At 46.1% G+C, this 23,492-nt stretch overlaps 2 protein-coding genes across 5 annotated transcripts; one reads left to right on the forward strand and one right to left on the reverse strand.

The window, feature by feature from the left end:
• Positions 1 to 348: 348 nt before the first annotated feature.
• Positions 349 to 19,465, forward strand: KEL (Kell metallo-endopeptidase (Kell blood group)). 4 transcript variants are annotated; one of them, XM_079785499.1, is made up of 20 exons: positions 358 to 368; positions 594 to 765; positions 996 to 1,101; positions 1,377 to 1,518; positions 1,748 to 1,924; positions 4,171 to 4,295; positions 4,594 to 4,740; positions 7,357 to 7,419; positions 7,514 to 7,702; positions 7,931 to 8,079; positions 9,173 to 9,302; positions 15,052 to 15,162; positions 16,261 to 16,359; positions 16,611 to 16,688; positions 17,109 to 17,209; positions 17,391 to 17,501; positions 17,663 to 17,730; positions 17,944 to 18,113; positions 18,471 to 18,566; positions 19,265 to 19,465. In XM_079785499.1, the coding sequence occupies exons 3-20, from the start codon at positions 1,078 to 1,080 to the stop codon at positions 19,424 to 19,426; spliced, it is 2,142 nt and encodes a 713-aa protein (XP_079641625.1). In that variant the 5' UTR covers positions 358 to 368; positions 594 to 765; positions 996 to 1,077; the 3' UTR covers positions 19,427 to 19,465. The 4 variants fall into 4 exon arrangements, with proteins under 4 accessions (XP_079641624.1, XP_079641626.1, XP_079641627.1 ...); XM_079785498.1 differs by lacking the exon at positions 594 to 765 and having other exon boundaries at positions 349 to 368; XM_079785500.1 differs by lacking the exons at positions 594 to 765; positions 7,357 to 7,419 and having other exon boundaries at positions 349 to 368; positions 7,622 to 7,702.
• Positions 19,466 to 20,051: 586 nt separating this feature from the next.
• On the reverse strand, positions 20,052 to 20,946 carry LLCFC1 (LLLL and CFNLAS motif containing 1; the record flags this gene model as incomplete). Its single annotated transcript, XM_079785469.1, has 2 exons — positions 20,052 to 20,236; positions 20,805 to 20,946. 2 exons carry the CDS (start codon positions 20,944 to 20,946, stop codon positions 20,052 to 20,054), a joined length of 327 nt encoding a protein of 108 aa, XP_079641595.1.
• Between the last annotated feature and the right edge of the window lie 2,546 nt (positions 20,947 to 23,492).

Below are 23,492 nucleotides of genomic sequence, written 5' to 3' on the forward strand. Positions count from 1 at the left end.
TGTTGCTCCAGAGTTTCTAAAAGCAATACAATAGTATCAGACCATCTATGCAATAAAGGATAAGAGATGGTGAACCTGGTTTTTCCACTTTTGGTTTCTCTCACATCTCAATGAAATATAAGAAAAGGCTAAGAATTTGCTAAGATGTTGGAGAATGGGCACTCTTTAAAGAGGGTTTGGGGATACTGGGGTTTTATTTTCCCTTGCTGTGAATCATGTTTACCACTCACTTTGAGGTAAAAGAGGATATGAAAGACTCTAATTTGGAGAACTGACATATCAGGAAGTAGCACATGACAGTTCTGAACATTATAAAGACAAGAGACTCTGGCAAAGGGGCAGAGCAAGGCAAGAGGAGCCTCCCAAGGGTAAGATTGCTTGGGGAGTGAGGACCCCCCCCCCTTTGCCTACCCTGAGAAGCTAAGATAAAGGAGGAGAGGCCAGGGTGTCTCCTGACTGATAACCAGGCTCCACCCAGAGGCCAATGGTGTGTGTATGGGGACAGGGGCATCCAGTGGCAGAAGTGCCCCTTCTCCAGGACCAGAGAACGGATGGGAGAAGGAGGGGGCCATTTCCTGAATCCTACTCCTCAGACTCAACATCCAGATCAGAACCAGGAAGGATTTTGGGAGCCAGAGAGGACAGAGAGAAGGACAAAGAGACGGACAGGCAGCCAGACGGCAAGTCTCCTGAAAAAGAAAAAAAAAAAACCACATTTCATTTTGGAGTCAAAGGCCTCAGCTGGAGAGTGGGGGCAGCTGCTGTGTGAGAATGCCCGGCTTGCCACTGGAGGGGAGGATGTGGGAGGCTTGGAGAGTAGAAAGGAGAACGGACAGGAGACGATGCGGGTAGGGGACTAGTGGTACATCCTTGGGACAGTTTCATTCTGAAGCCCATCTGGGAACACTGCCCTGGGATGAAAATATGCATGGAGGAGGTGTGAAAATGACCTGATATAACTCTCTTTAATGTGCCCCCTTCCTTAATGTACCCAGCTTCTCTCTCCTCCTGCTCACTCAGTTCAGGAGGGTGGGGACAAGTGTGAGGAGACCACGGGGACTGAACCTGTTGAGTGGAATGGGGACTCTCTGGAGCCAGGAGGTAAGTGATGTCCTTGACCTGAACTGGGCAGATTTATGACACCCTTCCAGCTTTAGCATCCCACCCCTCAGGGCCTGCTTTGTCCTTACCTAGGAGAGGCAGCATCTCTTGTCTATGCATCCTCCAGGGGTGCCCATAAGGGCCCAGCTAGGGAGAATGATCTTGAAACAAGGGGGCCCTGGCACTAACTTATTTATTCTCTCCCCTCTCCCTCTACCTTTCCTCCACCCTCCCCTCCCTTTTGTGTTTTTCATCACCTGGTTTCCTGCATGCAGAGACCTCCAGAAGAGGGGCAGCCCACTGAACACAGCAGATGGTGGGCCAGAGCCAGGCGGCTGATAATGGCTGTCCTGCTTTTAGGCCTGCTCCTTGGCTCTTCTGTCCTTTTGTTCTACATCTTCCGGAGCTGTGGACCTCGTAAGCAGGATCCTGGAACCCCTAACCCTTAACCCCATCAGCCCTCACTCGGTCATCTGTCCATCACCCTGAGGCTCCATGCCCACTGACTTAACTCACCACTCATCCTGACCCTTCCATCAACCCCCTTCCAGGTCTCTCCTTGGTCCTCACCAGGTGTTCCTTTGCCCAGGCCCTTGGGGGAGCCCTTATCTCTCTTTTCTCCCAGCTCTGAGCCTTTCCCCCACAGGCTCCTGTGAGATGCCCATGTGTTTGCATCTCCTGGATCATTACCTGGCCTCTGGGAACACCAGGGCGGCACCCTGCACTGACTTCTTCAGCTTTGCCTGTGGAAAGGAAAAGGGAACCAGTAATTCTTTTCAGGCCCTTGCTGAGGAGAACAAGAGCCGACTTCGGAGAATACTGGGTAAGGAATGCAGGGCAAAGATTCTCTGTGAAAATGGGTGACTGAACCTAGAACCATCATGACTCCCAAACCTGTGTGGTTGTGGAACAGCTGGTCTGCACCATCCCTAGTGGGCTTTCAGAACACTACCCAGGTTTGCATCTCTCTCACCGTACCTTTCACCTCGATACCACCTCTGATCCATCTCTTCCAGTCCCTCACTTGGTCTTTATCTAAATCCTATCCTTTTTTTCCTTCCAATTTATCTGTGATTACTCCACTCTCTCCAAGTCCTCCCCTTTACCAAGCTCCATATTCTTTGTTTTCTCCCTTACATTTTCAATTTCTGTCCCATGCTTGGTATCTTTCCCACCAGCACCTCCTCAAGAGCTTTTGCACTTTAATTCTTCTCTCCATCACTCTCAGTCTCTAGCCTTCCAATCCTTGTCTATAATGCTCCCTTATCATGTTATCCTCTCCCTTCCATAAACTCCCCATTCCCTGACAATTATCTGTTCTCCGCTGAAACCTGGGACCATGGAGTGCAAGCTGAACTTGAAGAAGTGGGATAATGGGGATGAATGATGGGAGATGATGGTGAGAAAGAAGTGGCATAGTGGGGTATGAAGTGATAGAGGGGACTTTATTTGGCTGTGTGTAAGGAACGAGTAAAGATAGGCATGAATAACAGAATGAAATTAAAAACCCTGGGGGTACCAATTGGAATTTAGGAGAAATAAATGCATCCCTGTGCTCTCTTTATGATGCAGAGAGTAGAAGTAAGCTAGCCCTTGGTAGGGGGCATGCTTTCATTTAAGGTACAGAGATGAAAAACAACAAAAACAATAAGCTTAGGATAAATTCTTTTTTTAAAAAAAATCTCTTTTTCTTATTTATTTACTAGAGGCCCAGTGCACAAAATTCATGTACTGGGGTGGGGGGAGTGTCCCTCAGGCCAGCCTGCACCCTCTCTAATCTGGGACCCCTCGAGGGATGTCCGACTGCCGGTTTAGGCCTGATGCCTGTGGGATCAGGCCTAAACCGGCAGTCGTACATCCCTCTCACAATCTGGGACTGCTGGCTCCCAACCACTCGCTTGCCTACCTGCCTGGTTGCCCCTAACTGCTTCTGCCTGCCAGCCTGATCACCCCCTAAACACTCCCCTGCCAGCCTGATTGATGCCTAACTGCTCCCCTGCTGGCCTGATTGCCCTCAACTGCCCTCCCTTGTAGGCTTGGTTGCCCCCAACTGCCCTCCCCTGCAGGCCTGGCTGCCCCCAACTGCCCTCCCCTGCTGGGCATCTTGTGGTGGCCATCTTGTGACCACATGGGGGTGGCCATCTTATGCAAGGGTGTGACAGTCAATTTGCATATTACCGCTTTATTATATAGGATTTATTTATTTATGTATTTATATATTTATTTATTTACTTATTTAATTGATTTTAGAGAGAAAGAGAGAAGGATAGAGAGATAGAAACATCAATGATGAGAGAGAACCATTCATCAGCTGCCTCCTGCATGCCCCCCACCAGGAATCAAGCCCATAACCCAGGCATGTGCCCTTGGCCGGAATTGAACCTGGTACCCTTCAGTCCACAGGCTGACTCTCTATCCACTGAGCCATACCAGCTAGAGCAGCTTAGGATAAATTCTGTTGCCTACAATGGAATGAAAAGATATCAGAAGGACTGAGGGAGAGGTGTTAGATATTAGAGGGTGGATGATTCTAATGGATATGTGTTTGGGTTATTGTCATGTGTTTATTTATTTTAGGAAGATCAAAGAGTGAGTAATCTGAACTAGGGGAGCCCACCCTGTTTCTTCTCTTTGCTAAACCTTTCATTATGAGCTTTTCTCTCTTCAATCCCTCAAAGTTCTTTGAAGTCCTAAATTTTTCTAATTTCTTTATTCATCTCCCTCCTGTCTTCAATTTCTACCCTTTCTCCTTTATTCATATCTCACTCATTTCTCTCTCTTCCTTTTGTTCCCTGTATTTTCCTCCTTATTTTCTTTCTCACCTTCCCCTTATTTTCCTCATTGTCGTCTCCACACTTTTTCCCTGCTGTTATTCTTCCATCTAAGTGATCCAGTGCAAATTGGACAGTCTTCCCATATCCCCAAATTTCTTCACCTCTCCTTTCCTCTCTTTCTTTCCCTTTCCCCATGAGCCTTTCCTTTCTTTTCTATAAGCTCCTTGACTCACACCTTCACTGCTTGTCTCTGTACTAGCCCTACTCCTTTAATTCATCCATGCTTCTTTTCCAGAGGCCCCAGGATCCTGGCATCTGGGGTCTGGGGAAGAGAAAGCCTTCCAGTTCTACAACTCCTGCATGGACACAAGTGCCATTGAGACTGCAGGGGCTGGTCCCCTCAGACAAGTGATTGAGGAGGTGAGACATGGGGCATGACTCTTATGGATACATGTTATGTAGGATCAATGTATGCTCAGGGTTGCCATTTTATTTTCTAGAGGGTGGGTCCCCAGGTTCTAGGAGAAAGATGGAAATGGAAATGCCCTGAGGAAGTATTAGGACCTTGGGTGAAGCTGGAGAAAGAAGGATAGAGGTGGAGCCCTAGAGATATGTAAGAGCTCAGAGTAAAAGTCAGGAAGTAGTAGCTATCTGAGGAATGGGATACGGGTGTCAGAGATGAGACCCCTTTGCTGAGCCTTGTCTCTCTTCTTCCCAGCTTGGAGGCTGGCCAATCTCCGGTAATTGGACTTCCTTAGACTTTAACCGAACTCTGAGACTTCTGATGAGTCAGTATGGTCACTTCCCCTTCTTCAGAGCTTATCTGGGACCTCATCCCTCCCCTCCACACACGCCAGTCATCCAGGTGAGAGATGTACTGGCAAAAACACAGTGAGACCTGGGCTTGCCTGGAGTTCTAGCCTCTTGTTTCTTAGAGGAAGATTGCAGGTTTGGGGAGAAAGGATAAATGTGCAATGTAGAGAAAAGACCTATCTTTATGGCAAATTATTCTTTGTGAGAGTTAGGGACTCTAGGCAAGATTAGGGAAAAGGGTAGCAAGGCCAGTCCAAGGAAGACATAAGTAGTTGTGGTCTTCCTTATTGCTTATCTGATTACCCCAGAGCCTCTTACCTAGACCCCTATCTCCATTATCACCCTTTTCTTATTTACATCAAGAGCTAATTATGCTATTATCTCTGCTTAAATGCCTTCCCTGACTCACCAGGTCATCTAGTTCTTAATCTTTAGCAAAACCTTGCAAGCCATTTTAGTCTGATCCCTACAGACTTCTCCAGCTTTATCTCCTGCCACATTCCTTCTGCCCCTTAAATTCCAAGCGATGCTCACTCACTTACTGTTCCTCAGTCCACTGTATATATGACTTCCTTTGCCTATAACACTACTCCCCAATTCCCCATGCTCAGCCTGGAAAATGTACATATTTGTAAAATTTTGGATTACATTATTATCTCTTCACTGACATCCTGACTTGAGATAGAGAACCCATTCCCCCTCCCCTTTTCCATGCCCTCAGCACTTAACACTGTGTTGAAGGGTGTGAGCTTTTTAAAAACAGGGCCACACCTTATTCACCTTTGATTCTCAGGACCTAGCATAAGGCCAGGCCTACACCAGGTGTTTGTTGAGCAATAAATAAATAAAAACACTGGAGGCATAGGTATTGTGGCAGGCAATGTAATGCTATATATTTGACCCCATTCTCGAAAACTTCACAGGTTTATAAAAGATAAATATACAAGAAGAACTGATAATCAGTATATGGTATTCTGACTTCAGTTCCAAAGGGTGTGCTCAGAAGTTTAATGAACTTGGGGGATTAGTTAAAATCTGAAATAGTTAAGGAAAGCTCAGAGAGGGGAGAATATGAGCTGAGCCCTGGAGTGTGGTTGATTCACAAAGGTAAAGGTGAAGCTAAAGAACATGAAGAGTCCTTTAGCTTTTCACCTAAGGGGCTTTTTAAGGGAAGTCCTGAACTAAGAGAAAAGCCTGGGATGGTGTGACTCCTCTGTGGGGTGGGTGAACAGAGGCTATGGGATGGGGTGCCATCAGAGGTAAAAATAAGCCTGAAGACATGAGGTTGAGCTGATTATTCCATACCTAAGAAGCCAGATCGAGGTGATAACTTTTGACAAAATAGAAAAAAATCGCAACTGAAGTCTTTCAAATACAATGGTTGTGCACTGAACTTAAGTAGAGTCAGCAGTTTGTGAGGTCAACCTAGAGGTACTGAGGAATCGAGATGAACAATTTTGAGGTTCCAAGCTAAGATGCTTATGGTAGAAATGGAAAGGAAAGGCCAGATGTGAGGGTTTATGTGACTTTATCCTTGTGATCATGGTCCAGAGGACTTGATGACTGATTGAATGAACATAAAGAAAATGGAGGAGTTGCAAAGTGACCCTCCAAGTTTTGATTTTGTATGAATGGGAAGAGGGTGGTTACTATCAACTTGAGACTGGCTGGACTCTGGGGAGTAGAATGAGTAGAAAGAATAGACTGCAGGGGGAGCACTCCAGTGTGGGGGAGGGGGCCGAGAGGAGCAGAATAGGCAACGAGGAGTCAGACTAGCCACAAAGTGAGCCACACAGGACATGGGAGGAGGCAGTTTTGGGAGAGAGGGGTCATTTCTGATTCTAAGAATTCTGACCTCAGAGAATAAGGAATGAGAAGGCAGCCTTGGAAACCTACTAGAGATAACATCAGAAAGGGTTATGACAATGGCCACAGGTCATACAGAGTTTAGGAGGAAGATAAGGAAGCTGAAGCAGAGATATAGATGACTTAGTTCTTTACTTGGACATAAAATATGACAAGGGAGTCAGGTAAATGTTTTTTTTCAATGTCAGGGAAATGTAGATAGCTCAAGGTGGGAGTGGGATATTGAAGTTGCAAAAAAAAAAAGAAAAAGAAAACAATAACAACAACAACAACAAGGAAAGTGTAGGAGAAACAATCCATAATAGCATCAAGGACATGCCAGTGCCAGAACCAAGATGAGGCAAGGGAGGTGAGCAAGCCACTTGGCTAGTGTGCAAAATTTAAAAGGATCCCTAAAACTCAGTAATCATAATAAATTATAGTTAATGAAATTTTTAAAAAATTAAGATATTAGTTACCTTGATTACTGAGTTTTATTACCTCTTAAAGTTTGCATCTGAGATGGTAACTCACTCCTATACTCTAGGCCTGGCCCTAGCACAGACATGATTTCCTTCAGGACACGATTATCATGCTTCTCTCGCTGAGCACCCCCAAAACTGATTGAAATACCCACCTTCTCTTCACATTTCTCCCATCCCCCTTGCACCCAGTACTTTCCTTTTTTAGTACTCTCACTCCTCTCTATGCCCTCTTCATTCCATCCCCGAGGCTGTCTTTCATGGCACAGTCCCCATCTCCCCACACCTGTCCTCTCCTTCCTCCACACTACCCCTTTCTCTCCAGTCTCTCTTGTGTCCAGATAGACCAGCCAGAGTTTGACATCCCCCTCAAGCAAGAGCAGGAACAGAAGATCTATGCCCAGGTAAGATGGAGTGGTGGACAAAGGTTTTGACCTTTGACTCTAGAAGAAAGACAGGGGCCACTAGTGCCTGTGACTGAGGTTACCTCTCCCCCAGATCGTGCGGGAATACCTGACTTACCTGAATCAGCTGGGAACCTTGCTGGGAGGAGACCCAGGCAAGGTGCAAGAACATGCCTCCTTGTCCATCTCCATTACCTCACAGCTGTTCCAGTTTCTGAGGCCCCTGGGGCAGCAGCAGGCACAGGGAAAGCTCTTCCAGATTGTCACTATAGACAAACTGCAGGTGCCTTGAACCGGGGACTGGAGGAGGATGGGTATAAGGCCCTCTCTTTCAAACTTCCTTGACCTCCTTGTCTTCTTTCTCCTAATTCCCTTAATTCCTTTCCATCCCTAACATTTTTGGCTCCATCCTTTCCCCTAACAATCCCCCTCAAACCCTGAAGGTGGGGAAACCCTTCTTCCCTCTCTCCTCCTTTTCTGTTACCCTCAGCCTTTGTGTCCCTCTTCTAAGGAAATGGCCCCTGCCATCGACTGGTTATCCTGCCTCCAAGCAACATTCACACCGATGTCCCTGAGCCCCTCCCAGACCGTCATAGTACATGACCTGGATTATTTGAAAAACATGTCACAACTGATGGAAAAACAGCTGTTGAGCCACAGGTTTGCTCCAGGTGGGATCAGGGAGGTACAGGGCAGAGGAAAGAGTCTGAAGACCCAGAGGTCTCAGGAACACAGGTGACTTGGAGAATGAAGGCTGGTAAGGGCCTCTCAGGAAGATGGGAGGGATTCACAGACACATGGGACAGAAAAGGGTTGGGGTTGACAACCCAAGAGGGAATGGAGGAAAGATGAGAGGCTTGGGGAAGGGAAACCACACATGAAATGAGGGATACTGGTGTCTGGCAAGACACAGGATTTGCTGGAGTAGAACCAAGCCAGTGAAGTGCTCTGAGTTGTAGGAGATTTTGGAAGGCAAGTCATGGGGCTAGCTTGGCCATGTGTGTCTCGTCAGCTGCTGATGAGTGTGGGTGAGAGGAAGAGGCATATGAGAGGAAGAGATGGAGAAGATAATGGTTGGGGTGCTCTGGGGAAAAAGCTGAGGCAGAGGCCATTTCTCATATGTGGAGGCCTTGTGGGAAAGATCAGGAAGTCAAAGAAGGTGGGGGACATGAGGGTGAGGCTCTGTGGTGGGCCTTCCTCCATCCTTGATACCTGTGTGGCCACCACCTAAAGGGGCTTCTTCCAAGGACTTGGGCCCTTTTTCATAGTAACTCAGTGGCAGCAACATCTAGAGATGCTTTCTGAGGGAAACAGACAAACATGCATGTGCATGAGCAGATTTGTGTAAAGGCACAAGTCAAATGTGTAAGAGAGTTGCCAGCATCGCAGAGAAAGGTCCCTGATCCCAGCTTTGTTGTGCTCAGAAGATACATCTTAAGACGAGAGAGATCTTGGTTATAGAAGTAGATGAATCAGTTTTGTGAAATCTAAGTCCAGTCTTCATCTAGTCCAGATCTTCCTCTCCCTGTGACTTGAGAAATCTGCCTCTTCATCTAGTTCTTTGTTTCATCATTCTTCAACCCCACTCCAACCCAAACCAAGAAAAGCTCTCCTTTACTTTTTCACAAACAGTTCTCTATAAATACAGAGGGAAGGGGCTTCTCCCAGGAATCCAGGTAACTTATGCAAGGGGTGACTTTGCATGAGGGATCACCAGAGCCATGAGGTGTGTGGGTCTCTTTTCTCTCCACAGGGACTTTCTGCAGAGCCACATGATCTTTGGGCTGGTGGGGACCCTTTCTCCAGCCCTGGACAGTAAATTCCAGGAGGCACACAGATCCCTGAACCAGAAACTGCGGGAGCTGACTGAACGGCCACCCGTGGTGAGGACAGGAGGGCATGAATTGTCCCAGATTGGGGGCTAAAGGAGCACCTGTCATTTTGAGGGGTAAATTTTGGCCTATTCCTCTCAGGTAGGGGACACGAGAGTAGATGCCTCTCAATGTCTGGGCTTTCCATGGAAGCAGACAGGTTTGGCATGCAATGCTTACCTTGAGAATTGAGGTACCAAGTACCAGACCTTTTAGGCACACATCTGGCCATGTCTAGCCTATGGCCTTTTTCTGAGTGTTAAAGTTTGAATATAGAGCTCTAAAATGATCAAGAACTGCTTTTCCTTTGTCATGACCCTTAAACTATTTTCCTAGCTATCCTGAACTCTGTGACTTGAGGACTGGATGAGAGACAGATGTAGCTAGCAGTAGCTTTTCCTTTGTCTGGTGATTCCAGTGTTTGTTGCTCATATTCTTCACAAAGAATTCATCTCTGACATCCAGTGGTATCTGTTGAGTCATACTATGGGCTTCGTGGTGCAAATCCTTATGTATCTGAGGAAGGGGCTGCATAGCAAACACACTTCACTATTCGAAGTCTACTGTGTTGGATAAGATGTGGAGACACTTCTTTACTGAGAACTTTGAAATCTGTATTGGACACATCCAAATGCAATTGGAGGTATCTAGTATGTTAGAGATATCCCAAACTCTACAAAGGCCTCAGTTTAGTCTTAAAAATCACTGCATTTTTCTGGGTTTTTTTCTTAGTAATTTATGAACCATTTCTCTGCCTTGAAGAAACTCACTGCTTTGGCAACCTGAAATATCTGTGGAATACAAAGAGGGAAGATGTATGCACAGGGTACTGGAGTATATTTATTACTTATTGAGAATTTATAATGTGCTAGACATTTTTCTAAGTCCTTTAGATAGATGAGCTGGTTTAATCTTCACAAGTTTTCCATGAGTTAGACACACCATTTCGTCCCTGTTTTATAGACAGGGAAATCCAGGCACAAAAGAAACTTGATCAAGGTAGTACACTGAGTAAGTTGATAGAGCTAGGATTTGAACTCTATCAGTCTGACTCTAGAGTTTTTGTGATTAATCATTGTGCTCAAAACAAAACAAAACAAAACACAAACTCTTCTTCTTAGTACTTTCACTTAAGACCCCAAGTAGGTTCCTTCTGCTCAGCCTTCTCTTGACTCAGATGAAGAAGAACAGAGTCCTAACTCCTATTAGTTGGGGTTGCTACAAAATCCCTGGCAACAGCTTCCTGTAAATTCCAGAACGGTGTCCTGATGGCACGTCTTGAATGGGAAAAGAGTGCCAACATTGAAACTCACACTTGAACTCAGAAGGCTTACAAATGGCTAAAATTAGGATATATATATATATATATATATATATATATATATATATATATCCTAAGGAAATACACACACACACACACACACACACACACACACACACACACACACACATATCCTATATGGTGTATAGTTATTTGTGGGCTGAAAAGCTGAATGAAGCTTTACTAACAAATGGTTGTGTGGTTTTGGGGAAGCCATTTCACCTCTTTGAAGCAACAGTACCAAATATGACATAATAACAACTGATACATAGTGTGTACCTACTGTTTTGTACTTTCATTGCATGCAACTTTTAGCATAAATTGTTTTATTTAATCCTCCCAGAAACACTCAGAAAGAACAAATACCTTTTACAAGACCGCACAGCTAATAAAGAAACAGACACCAAAACAATGTGCCTGGCTCACAGGGCCATGTTTTTAACCACATACTGTGCAGAATTGAGAAATAAGTGGGTGGTACAGAAAATGGGTTCTTTCTATAAAGGTCAAGAGAGTAAAATTTTTGGCTTTGTGGTCCATATGGTCTGTGTTCCATTTAACTCTGTTCTTGTACAACAAATAAATGAAAGGGCGTAGTTGCATTCCAAGGAAACTCTGGTTTAGACATCAGATACTCTTGGAGTTCCCAACAGGGAGAGACTTGGGTTGGTTTGACAGAACAGTGGGATCTCCACAAAAGAGGAAGGATAGAAATAGGTTCTAGAGAATTGAAGTTTTCTGGCAAAGAAAGGGCTATTATTTCATTGAGAGAAGGCATGGGATAGGCTGGCTAAAATGTGGTGTAATATGACAGATCCTCCTGGTGGCTCTGGCTGAGAAGAGCAGGCTGGACTATGCCTGCTGCTTGGGGAGCATGCCCAAGAATTTGAGGATCGGCAAGGAGCCAGTGCAACTGGAACAGAGAACAGAAATGAGATAACAATAGGGAGGAGTTCAGAGAGCATAAAGGGCCTGATAGGTCACTGTTGAGACTTCGGCTTTTCTCTACATGAAAAGGGGCCTAAAGGATTTATTTGTTTTATGTTTTAAAACAGGGGTGTTTTTTGTCTGCCAAGGGCCATTTGGATACTTATAACATCATTCATAGGCCATACAAAATTATCAACTTAAAAATTAGCCTTAATTTCTTTTTTAAATTAAAAATGAAGGGGAAAAAAGTAGCCTTCTATATTTGGTCATTTAATTAACTCGCCCCTAATGCCTTGGCAGGTCCAGGCCAAATGATTTTGCTCACCAGATGTTTCTCACCCCTCTTTTAAAAAAAATGTAAGTTGAAAGTAAGCAACAGGGTTTCCTGACAGATGCATGGTATGAGTCAGACACTACCAAGGTTTAAGCCTTAATTTGATCTGATTTGTGATTCTGTTCTATGGTTATTAAGTACAGATTTCTGACTATATTCTTCTGAATGCATTCTATTTTATAGTGTCCTTATTTAGAAAGACTGCTAGGTCTCATTATATAAACATATTTTGTTGATTAACTTTGAATATATAGTCAACAAAATGGCTATTAATCCAGGTTTTATTATAGTCGAGAAGCTGAATTTGAGGAAGTAAAAGTAGGACTTTACATTTGTACCTGTCAAATGTGAACTGTTTATATTCAGCCCAGCTTCCCAATGTATTCAGGTAATTTCATCCTTTTTTTTCCATTCACCCATTATATTGCCTTTTTTCCCCACCTTGGATCATTTGCATTCTATAGTGTATCTTCATCTACACTACTGTTAAGATCTTGAAAAAGGAAGAGCATTGGGTCAGGCTGTTGAAGACCTGGCTCTAGATCCATCCATTCATTTATGCAGCAAATATTTATTGAGCACCTGCTAGATACAAGACTCTTCTCTAGAAACTTTAGACTGCAGTGAACAAAAGAGACAAGAATCTCTGTCCTCAGACACTTATATTCTAATGGCTGAAGAAAGATTTTTCAGTAGTCCTGGTCAGGGAAGCTCATATAAACTTGGAGTCATTAATTTTCAATGTTTTGTTATAGTTCAGCCAGTTGAGAATCTATTCAAATTATACTATCATCCAACATAGATTTCTCCAATCTAATTCTCAAGGATTTAATTTGTGGTTTTACCAAATGCCTCCTTGAAATAAAAATAATGCCAGTGGGGTAACAGCTTAGAATTTACAGAGTGTTTTCAACAGATTCTTTTACTTCATCTTTTAAACAACTCTGTAATGAAGTTGGAACAGATATCCATCTCACTTTTGTAGCTGGTGTATCTGAAGTACCAATGTTTAAGTTAAACATCAACATTTAGTAAATGCTGAATTCTCTGTGTGGAGGAGGTATTGAGGTGGTCCCAGAGGATGCACCTAACCTATCAATGTGTTTTGTTGGTCTTTAAAGCTTTTTATAGACGTTTAATTCATCACCAACATTCAAAAATTAAGAGATGGCATGCCAGTAATTTTTTTTCAGCCCTTTGTTGTAAACATGAAGCTTGTGTATTGCTGGGCTCGCCTTCTCCAGGGCAACGGCTGACTACAGTTCAGCCCAGGCTGGACATGTTCTCTCCCATTTGCCATCGCCCCTGGGATGTTGGATAGCTTCTCTCAGTTATGTCACCTCATGGCCCCTATTTGAATTTGTGACTCCTGGTTTGAAGTATGTCCTCACGTGATGAACCTGTTAACCACAGAAATCCCTATTATTTTGACCTTGTTTGTGCTCAGTGATCCTACGTTAGACCTTAGTCATTGCACATAATTTTCCAAGTGTTAAAAAGTAGTCAGTTTAATGATTCCCAGAGTTGCACAGGGGTGAGCAATGGGTAGTCTGAGGTGGCATCTATACTCTCCAGGAATCAGGTCAAGGCCTGCCGTGGCCCAGGCTATGGAGAGAGGCATGGAGCAGGCAAAGGCTGTTGGAGAAAGGGGCAGGCACCAGAGAAAGGGATCAGGGAACAAGTCAAGAACCAGGAGGTATGAAAAGGGGAGGCACCACCAAGCACAAGGCCAGTGCTATTGGCTGCTGTGCCAGCTGCCACCCCAAGCTTGACATAGGGAGGCCTGTGGGGGATGAACCTTGAAGATGCTCAGAAGAGCCTGCACTTGACCCAGTCATTTCACTATCAGACCCGGGTTTCCTTTCTACTTGTGTTTGCTTTTCAAATTTGTGTTTCAGCGCTCCAACTAATACACTAGAGAAAGTGTCTTAGTGCCTTCTCCTCACAAATTCCTTAGCAGGCCTCATAGTGAGGGGACAAGAACACACAATGTGGGCAACCAGGTCTGGAGCCACCCAAAAAATGTTAAATGTTCTAACAGCCAGGCTCAGGACTTTCTTCTTCACGGAAGACAATTGGCCTTCTCTTTCTGGTCCCTCTTTTGTGGGAGCCTCATAAACTGTCTCTCCAGTCTTAGGACCAGAGAGCTTAGTGGCAGCCTAAGAGGAGATCTAAGGGGAGTACATAAGTTATAGGAATGAAATCTTTTGACTTCACCCCACAATTTATTAGCATATTAGCTGGTTTTTCAAAGTCTCAGCTCAGCTTTCCCATAGGCCAGCTCTCATATTCCTACTGTGGCCCATTGGCCATGTTTCACAGTCTACCGTGTGTCATCTCTGGGCCTTCCTCTTGGTCAACTTTTCAAAACCATCCAAGTCCATCATCAAAACCTCCCCAGCATCCCTCTTTTTCTTATTCTTTCTGTCCTACTGTTAAAAATTACCCCAGCTGCCAAGGGCCTCTTGAGTTTTTGTCTAACCATCTCTCTGCATTTAAGGTTGAAGATGTCTCCCGTCTCATCCTATTTTCTCTTAATTTCGTCTGGCTTTGGCTGCAAGTTTCTTAGCTTTCTGAATTCACATCTTTAGTCTTCTCTTTACTACTGTCCTCTTACCTAGGTTATTCTATCTGAACCTCAATAATTTTACTCTGATAATTTTCTTTTTTATAAGATAAGATCTTGCCATATGATCCATGATAACCATTTGGAAAGTGGGGAGGGTAGTGGAAGGGAGGGAGAAATGACCTTCTCTAATTTGCATTTTAAGCAAAGAAATGTCGAAAGGGGAGTCATTGTTGGGTTCCCAGAGCAGTGCCTGTGGTAGGTGGGGACAGGGTGGCCAAGGGACCTGAGAGGTTTCCAGGAGCCTTTCCATCCTTCATAAGGATACCCCCCAGAAGCCTTGCTTTCAAATTCAGTAGGCAATAAACAAGTATGATTTGCCCAACCTAGGCTTCTGAGATTAATCTTGGGGAACTAAGCCTGGGTTAGCCAAGCAGCAATGAACCCATGTATACCACCAAAAGGGATAACAGAATAAAGTGAGACAAACCCAGGATGTCCAGAAAAGAGTTCAGTCTATGTTGGGAGGAGAACTATATAGGATTGGCCTGGGAAAACAGATGAGGAAGACCCTTGATGGGAACATCTCATTCCAACTTTGTCTCTGTAGCCCGCCCACCCTCGATGGATGAAGTGCGTGGAGGATACTGGAGACTTCTTCGAGCCTACCCTGACAGCCTTGTTTGTTCATGAGGCCTTCAGCCCAAGCACCCAAAGTGCTGTATGTGAGGGCTCTTCCCCAGCCCATGTCCCTCCACCCCTCCCCACCCAACATATCCTCTCCTAATTCTATTGACTGTGTCCTTCTCAATGGTTTGTGTATTTAAGGAGTCAGGCAGTCACAGAGAGAGAACCCAAAGAAGGACATGCTATGTCCCCAGGGTTTACACAGTTTAGCTATGAGACATAAAGGGTACACAACATGCACTAACTTGAACAAGTCACCCAACTTTCCTGCTCTCGTGTTTCCTCAACCAGAAAATGAGAAAACTGAACTCCATGACCTCTAAGGCTATTCCCTGTTTATGATTTTTTAACAACACATGAAACGACATGAGGATGGATTGATATAATCTTAAGAAGTGAAAATAAATAACTACTGAATACTTTTGAGTACCTATCATGTGCCTGGTACTCTTATAAGAACTTCCTTTGAACTACTTTAAGTACAAGCATCATCCTAATACTTTAAGAACTGAAGCACAGAGAGACTTGCCCAAAGCTACCAAATAGCAGTCAGGACTTGAACTCAGGTTCCAATATTGTCATCCATTTTCCTCCTTTAAGAAAAGATATACATGAGATGGTAAATGGCAATAACTCTATAGTCAGGTTGTAAAGCTAGTGAGACTTCAACTTGTTGGGACGCTGAAACCCCTAGGAAGATGGAAAGAGGAAAAGCACGCCTTAAGAAAAAAGGTGTGAGGGAAAAAAAGAGAAAGAAAGGGGGTGTGAGGACAAGAGTTCCTGAGAGCAGAGATAGTCCTCATCCTCCCTCCACTTTCTGCGTGGGTTGCCTAGCCCAGAGTAAGGATGGGGTCTCCCTCCCTTGGCAGGCTGAGATCTTCCCACAAAAAAAACATTGTTTCCCCTGTCGACCCTCAGGAGTGGCCAGCTCCCACTTTTCCTTTCTGTCTCCACAGATCTTTCTGGGTTTTTGGCCACCTAGGGATTACCACTTTCCACTCTCTTCCTGAGCTCTTCCCCCTTCTCTGGCAGATCCTCAGGACCAAGGCCTCTAGAGGCCTGGGGTGGCAGGACCCAAGACCAAGACTGGTCCTCATCCTGTTTCTCTGTCCCTGCCCCCTCACAACCGCAGGCCATGGATTTATTCACTGCCATCAAGGATGCCCTCATCACCCGCCTCAGAAGGATTCCCTGGATGGATGAGGAGACCCGGAAAAAGGCCCAGGACAGGGTGAGGCCGGGGTAAAAGACAGGTTGATTATGTGCGGGGGTGGGTGGGGTTGGGGTGTGGAGAGGGATTGAGTATTGGATCAAGAGATCACAGTGGCTGGAGGAGAGTACCCAAGGCACAAGGGTACCACCACCATGTGGCACACATACCCTAGTGACAATAGGAAAGGTGGGGACAGGGTAGTGAGCAGGAGAACTTCCCTTTGATAGACTCAGGGTAGCTAGATTCCTTCTACCTGTGTCTCTCCCTAGGTCACCCAGCTACAGGTGAAGATGGGGGGCCCAGAATGGGCCATGGATCCAGCGCTGGCCAGACAGGAATACAGTGATGTGGGTCCCTGCCCTTGACAGCTCCACCTTAGTCTTCAACTTCTTCACCCCCTGACCCACCCAAGTGGCAGACAATCTATTTTCCTTTGGTGATCTGAACCAACCCCTTCTTGCCCTCCTGCTGGCTGGACTTTATGGGCAAGATACTGTGGGTCTTGCCAGCAGAGGAATGGAACCTTTTCAGGTCATAATGTGTGTGCGCACACATGCACATGTGCATTCTTGTGACTTGCCTGAGGGTGTTTATCTGTGTGGCGACACATGTGAAGCCTGTCTAGCCCATGTGTGGTGTGGTGGTGGTGTGCTGGATTCCAATGTACTGGGGATGTCTGTGTGTAGGACTAATCTGTCTGGGTTCAAATGTAGCCATCAGGGTTTGTCAGTGTGCATGTACACTAGTCACCTCTTGGCTCCTCCCAGGTACACCTCGGACCCAGTTTCCTGCAGTCCTTCCTGAGTGGTATTCGATCCCGCCAAGCTAGAATTATCCAGAGCTCCTTGCGGCCTTTTCCCCACCAGAGGTATGAGACCAAAGGAGATACAGATACTGCGTTCCAGAGATGTACATCTGTGATTAGCAAGAGAGCAAGCTAGGGGCTCAGGGAAACAGGAACAGTGACAGTAGTTGGGGGCAACTACATATATCTTGGGGGGGGGGCAAATAAATGATGGAGCTGGTGTTCATATGTACTCATCCCACAGGTGGCAGGTGGCCCCCTGGGGGGTCAATGCTTACTATTCAATAACTGACCACATGGTGGTCTTTCCAGCTGGACTCCTCCAACCACCATTCTTCCATCCTGCCTACCCCAGGTATGGGCCATTCCATGAGGGAGGGTAGGATGTTTCCTAAGAGTGATGAGCAGCTGTGGCTGGGGTGGTGGGGGGATGGCAATGGATGGGACTTGTGGTTGGAGGATTAGGGTTAAAAATGTTGAAGGGTTCTGGGAGTAAGATAAGCCCTGTCTCTTCAGGGCCGTGAACTTTGGCGCTGCTGGCAGCATCATGGCCCGGGAGCTGTTGCACATCTTTGACCAGCTCTGTGGGTATCAGTGGGCCATTGGGGGGTGGGGTCATTGAGAACCCAGGTGAAGGCCCCTAAAAGAGGAGAAAGGGAGGGTAATGTGAGGGCTCTGGGTGGGACAATACTAAGCTTTTGCAATGCTCTGGGGAGCCAGCCCAGCCTGTGGTACCCCTATGTCCTCACCCCTGCACCATGACTCAACATTCCATTCCCTTGCCCTTTTTTCAACAGTACTCCCTGGGGGCTGCCCAGCCTGTGATACCCATGCCCTAAAGGAGGCGCTGCTGTGTCTGGAGCACCATTATGCTGCCTTTCCATTATACAGTGTAACTTCCTTCAATAGCTCCCTCACGGTACTGGAGAATGCTGCAGACCTGGGGGGGCTGGCGATAGCCCTGCAGGTAACTCACATCCCAAAGGTCAGAATCTCTTTTCATTAACAAAATTGACACCCTGTCCCTGACTTTTCCTTCTGCCATCTCTCATGCACACATAGTTACAAAACTTTCTGCTCATCACATCTCAACTGAACAATGTCCACTTGAAGATCCCCATCCTACCTAATAGATCCCTCTTTTCTAGGATAACCATAGATTTTCTCACAAGTACATTTCTCCTGGCTCAGACCTGTCTGTCAGTGCAAAACTTGAGAAAGGGGACTATGAACTGGTTTGGGGTTTTGTGTATAGGGCATCAGACCCCCAAATGGCATAGGTTTGGAGCCTAAGGTCTACTCTTCATCCCACCCCCATATCTAGGCATACAACAAGATGCTATTATGGCACCGTGGGGAGACCACCCTGCCCAAACTAGGCCTCACGCCCCAGCAACTCTTCTTCCGAAGCTATGCCCAGGTAGGTGGACGCCATCTCCCACTATGACTTGCTCCATGTCAGATAAATACCCTATTGGTAATGCTTAAAGAATCTCCGCCTCCTGATACACATTTTCCCAAATGCTTCCACCATTGCCACAGATGTCCTTTAACACTTGTCCCCTTGGGCCCATCCTTTCAGGTTATCACAAATATTTTTCTGCCAAATTTAGCATCTCCTTCAAAAAACAATACAAAAGAATCTCTACTTCTAGATCCCTCCCTGGGATGAGCTGAACTTCACCTCCCCCCTTATTTATTCTCCTGAAAATACAAACCCATGAAAAACAATTCTTAACAGATTGTCTATAGGCTACATTTCTCTTCAAAGATGTCACCCCCAAGTGTGAGCCCCTAAGTACCATGTGTTCCCTCAATAGACTCTGTTCTCAATTCCTCAATATACTTAAAAACCTTGTCACAGAGTTCTTCCAATAGACCTCACCTCTCAGTCACTTACAAGTGGTCTGATTCCATACCTGGGGCCCTTCCCTGAATGCCTAGTGCCAGGTTAAATGACCTACAATTGGAAAATGCTCTTCTCCTCTCCTCATGGTCCTTGGTCATTCCCATCCCTGCTTGTCTTTGTCTGCTGTTCCTAGCACCACCTTGTCGCCAGGTCTTGCCCTTATCTATCCTGGTTTTCTCCTTACTCTCTGTGAACCTCTTTCTTCCCAGGTGATGTGTAGAAATCTCAGCACACAGGATTCTCAGGACACTCACAGCCCCCCAACCCTTCGAGTCAATGGGCCCCTCAGCAACATTCCAGCCTTCGCTAGACATTTCTACTGTCCACGTGGTGCCCTCCTGAACCCCTCAAAACGCTGCCAACTCTGGTAACCTGGCTACCAAAGAGACCTCAATACACATATATCAATATCTCCCTGCCCATCCATGGAATCAGGGTGATGTCTCCTCTCCCCTTTTCCAAAAATAAAATCTGGCACTTGGCTTCTGCCTATCTCTTAATGACTCTTTCCTGATTTGCACTACCTAAAAGTCAGAAAAGATAAAGGAGAAACTTCGAAGCAGAGTTCCACAGACATGAGAAAAGGAAAGAACCAATGATTGGTGAACTGGTGGGTCTAAAGGTCAGAGGTTGGGTGATTAAACAGACTAGTTCAAGATAGGAGGGCTTTGGTTAAGTCTCAGGAATATGGCCCCCAATTGTTTCAGGATTTTATTGCTATTACTTTTATTGTAGCTATCTCCTCCCCCTAATCTGCTGTGCTGAACAAAGCCAGGAGGGGCGTGGAAGAGAGAAGAGCATAGGTCTGGTGTATCTGGCCCTGAAGGATGGAGCTCAGAGCAGGGGCAGACAAGGGGCGGGGCACTGTGTGTACGTCTCCTTGGGAGTAGTGACCTGAAGCCCAGGGAAGAGAGGGTCAGTAAGCTATCATGAAACCGAGGTAGATATCCAGGTCCTCATCCAGGAAAAAGGCTGCCACCTCATCTTCAATGTCTCTTATAAAAAAACCAGAACACTGGCCACATTAAAGCATAAGGCTAGGTCGAATAGGTGGTCACGGACAGCTGTGTTCTCCATCTCCGATGTCTTATCATCCTCTTGCTCGACCATGTTCACCTCCTGCCACATCTCACCCACTGAGGAGGCCACAAAGTACTCTTCGAATTGCTCTTGATTTTGGTCTGGAACAGGGGAGAGGGGGAAGGTGCTGAAACACTGATCCTAACCTGCCCCTGTACAGGAAAGGGGAAGAAGTTGGAGAATATGGGGAAAGTTAGGTCCTGCAGCTTTTTACTCAATTATCCATATCCTTGTCCTTGACCAGAGAGGTGATGCTCCATCTGGGGGTCCCTTCTTATCTGTGTGAAACCACAGCTCCAACCAAGGAGCACAAACACCCCATTTCCAACTCAACTGTGTCCTCCAAAGTGTTACATCATTTGGGAGCGAGGGACCACCTTAAAAAAGAGTGAAAATCAAAGATACTCTTCTCAGACAAATGCATGTATGCTCATACTCATGAAAGCTCCATGCAATTTTCACCGGCCTGGAGTATTCCCCTGAAGAGGGCTCTCCCCTGCTTGAGACCCTTTCACATGACACCCTCACACTACAATAGTAGGGGACCTGGGTATTCTCCCACAACCCAAACCTATCTCAGATTTCCCTCTGGCCTGATAAATCATCTGGGAGTGACTGCAAACAGATCTGGTCCCTAGCCTCCTGAGGTTGCCCTCCTTTTCTACTTACCTGTAGAGGGTATTTGTTCTTTCTGACTCCTCTCATTGGGGCCTGGGCTCCATCCCTGAGGCTTTACCCCCTTTACCCACAGCAGCAGTAAGATGGCTGCCAGTAATGCTGCTCTGAGGAGCTGGGAGCCCAGGGAAGTCATGGGTCTGCCCATCCACTGTTGTGGCCTTCCCCACTCCCCAGTGCCCAGCAGGCTCCCTGCCACCTCCCTCCCCTGTCCCTGTCCCACCCCTTGCCCCTTCCCAGCACCGTTTTCTTCCCTTCCCTTCTATAGGACCTCTGACCTCATGAGCTCTGTGATATCACAGCCATGGGCTGACTCATTCCAGCTCACTAGAGAGTTCCATCACTGGGCAAGAGAGTGGAGAGTAGTCAGCAGGGGACAACCAAGCCTTCGGGCATGACTATGGAGATCAACACAGATGACTTAAGAGTTTGCGAACTGCTTTCACATCCATTACATCCTTATAGCAGCCAGGTCTCAAAGGAATAGTGTCATCATCCCATTTTATAGATGAGGCTACTGAAGTTCACAAAAGAAATGACTCACCCACTCATGAGCACAGAGAAAATAAGGGGCAGAGCAGGATTGTTGAAAGTCACAGCTTCCCACTCTTCCATGCAGCCTTTCTCAAAGGAAAGTGGCTTGCATCGGATGGGCTGAGACCAGATGCCTGAAATAAGGATCCTCAAGTTCTGGGCTGTGCTTAAAACTCAGGTCCATTGAAAATGAGGGAGGGGAAGGGGGAGAGGTAGAGGGTAGAAAAAGAGTCCATTTGGGCCGTGTGTGTGTGTGTGTGTGTGTGTGTGTGTGTGTGTGTGTGTGTGTAAGAAAGAGAGATAGGGAGAAGGAGAAAGAGAAAGAAAGACAGACACAAAGGGAAATAGGACTTACAGAATGCAGGGTATCCTGGGCCTAAGTTGAACCTATTCTCTCCTTCCTCCTCCTCCCCTAACTGTCCTCATTCCTAGACTTTGCCCTCTTGTACTGAGAGACTGGAACAGCCTTTTCTCTCATTGTACATCCTCTTGTACTTTTAGTCACAGAGAAAACTTTGTTAGAGGCTCATTCACTGAACTTCTTGTTTGGTAGAAGGAGGTAGAGTCCTCAGAGAAGAAGCAATGTGGCAGAGAGACAAGGAGCCCACCTAACAGATCTCAAGAAACCTGCCTCAGTGGCCCACTGCCCACCCTGCCCATGAACCTGGTGAGCACAGACCTGTTGGCAGTAACTGGCTGTGGCTAATTTCCATCTGCTTCTTGGGACAAAGACGATGGTTCAGGGTGAGTTGGGGTGGGTGGGGCGGGGTGGGATGAGGTTCGGGAGACAGTATGGAGGGCTGTTCTGAAAACCAGAACAGATATATGTCATGAGATACAGGAAAGGTACTCGGGTGGGGATGAGTGGGAGAAGATTCTAGACACATTTGATCTATCCCAATGAGCTCACATCACTCCTGGTGCCCATGTATTCCACACCTGAATGAACCACCAAATGCAGGGGTAAGGATGTGTGCAGAAGCACATATCTTTCTGGGAGAGGGGATTGCGTGTGGAAATTTATTTCCACAGATGTTACCCATGTTGCCTACTTCATATACTTCCTGGTGATCCAAGCCAGGTAACCGGGTGACTGAGGAATGGCACAGGAAGTCTCTTGATGGTGGGGGTGGGAAGATTAAAGTAAGCAGGTGACCCTGCTCATTCCTACTTTGAACTCATTGACCTGCAGGTTCAGGGAACGATGCTTGGGTAGAAAAAAAATCACTAATGTCCTCCTGGCTATTTGGAGGACAGAGCCTCTTGGTTCCTAGCCAAAAAAAAAAAAAAAAAAAAAAAAGAATATATCCTTGGAGGAACCAAGAATCCTTTAAATTTTGTTTTCTTAATAAGAACTATTTAAGAAATATGAAAAACAAAAAGGGCAAATAGTTCCACCCTCCAGTGAGCATCACTGTTAATGTTTTCAAGTACAGTATTCAAATCCTTTCCCTCTGTGGCTGTAGGCATGTGGGTAGAAGTATATTTCCTATCAATTAAAATCCAGGTGTGCATTCCTCCTTATTGCATCAGAATAAAGCTGCTTTGGTACCAACCGGCTCTGGGCCCTGACATTGCTCTGACCTGCTCCTCCTGGGCACCTGGAAGGCATTACAGAGTCACGATGGATGTCGAGGCATCATCATAGGGTTGAAGCTGCTGCCTGAGGGAGAGAGACTGTGGGTGTCTTTGGCCCCAGAAAGCTGAGAAAGCATGCAGAAGAATGAGAGGAGAAAAGGGACAGAAAGTGTAGTGATACGGTAGATGACAGAGGTGAAAGAGTGGTGGGGAAGAAAGCTGGAAAAGAGAAGAGAGCATTTCTTACAGATTAGGAAACAGTTTCCAAATCTCTAGTCTACCCCGGGACAGGTGGGACTGTTACTGGAAAGGGGACCTTGCCTGGAGCAGGTCTGCCTAGGGCCAGCTGGTAGTGTGTGGGCTCTTGACTTGGGCAGGGAAGATTCCATAACACGAGTCCAGGTGATTTTTGAAAGTATGTTGGTAAAGCTCAGGACAGTGAAACACAGGAAGGGCTTAGCGTAGAAGAAGTGACAGGAGAGGGCCTCAGTGGGAAAAATTAGCCTAGGTGGGGCTGCTTTCACTCACTGGGAAGTCAGAGAAAGGGGGCCTTGAGGACAGGGTCAGAGG

Source organism: Cnephaeus nilssonii (genome assembly GCF_951640355.1).
Source record: "Cnephaeus nilssonii genome assembly, chromosome: 12".
NCBI lineage: Eukaryota > Metazoa > Chordata > Mammalia > Chiroptera > Vespertilionidae > Cnephaeus > Cnephaeus nilssonii.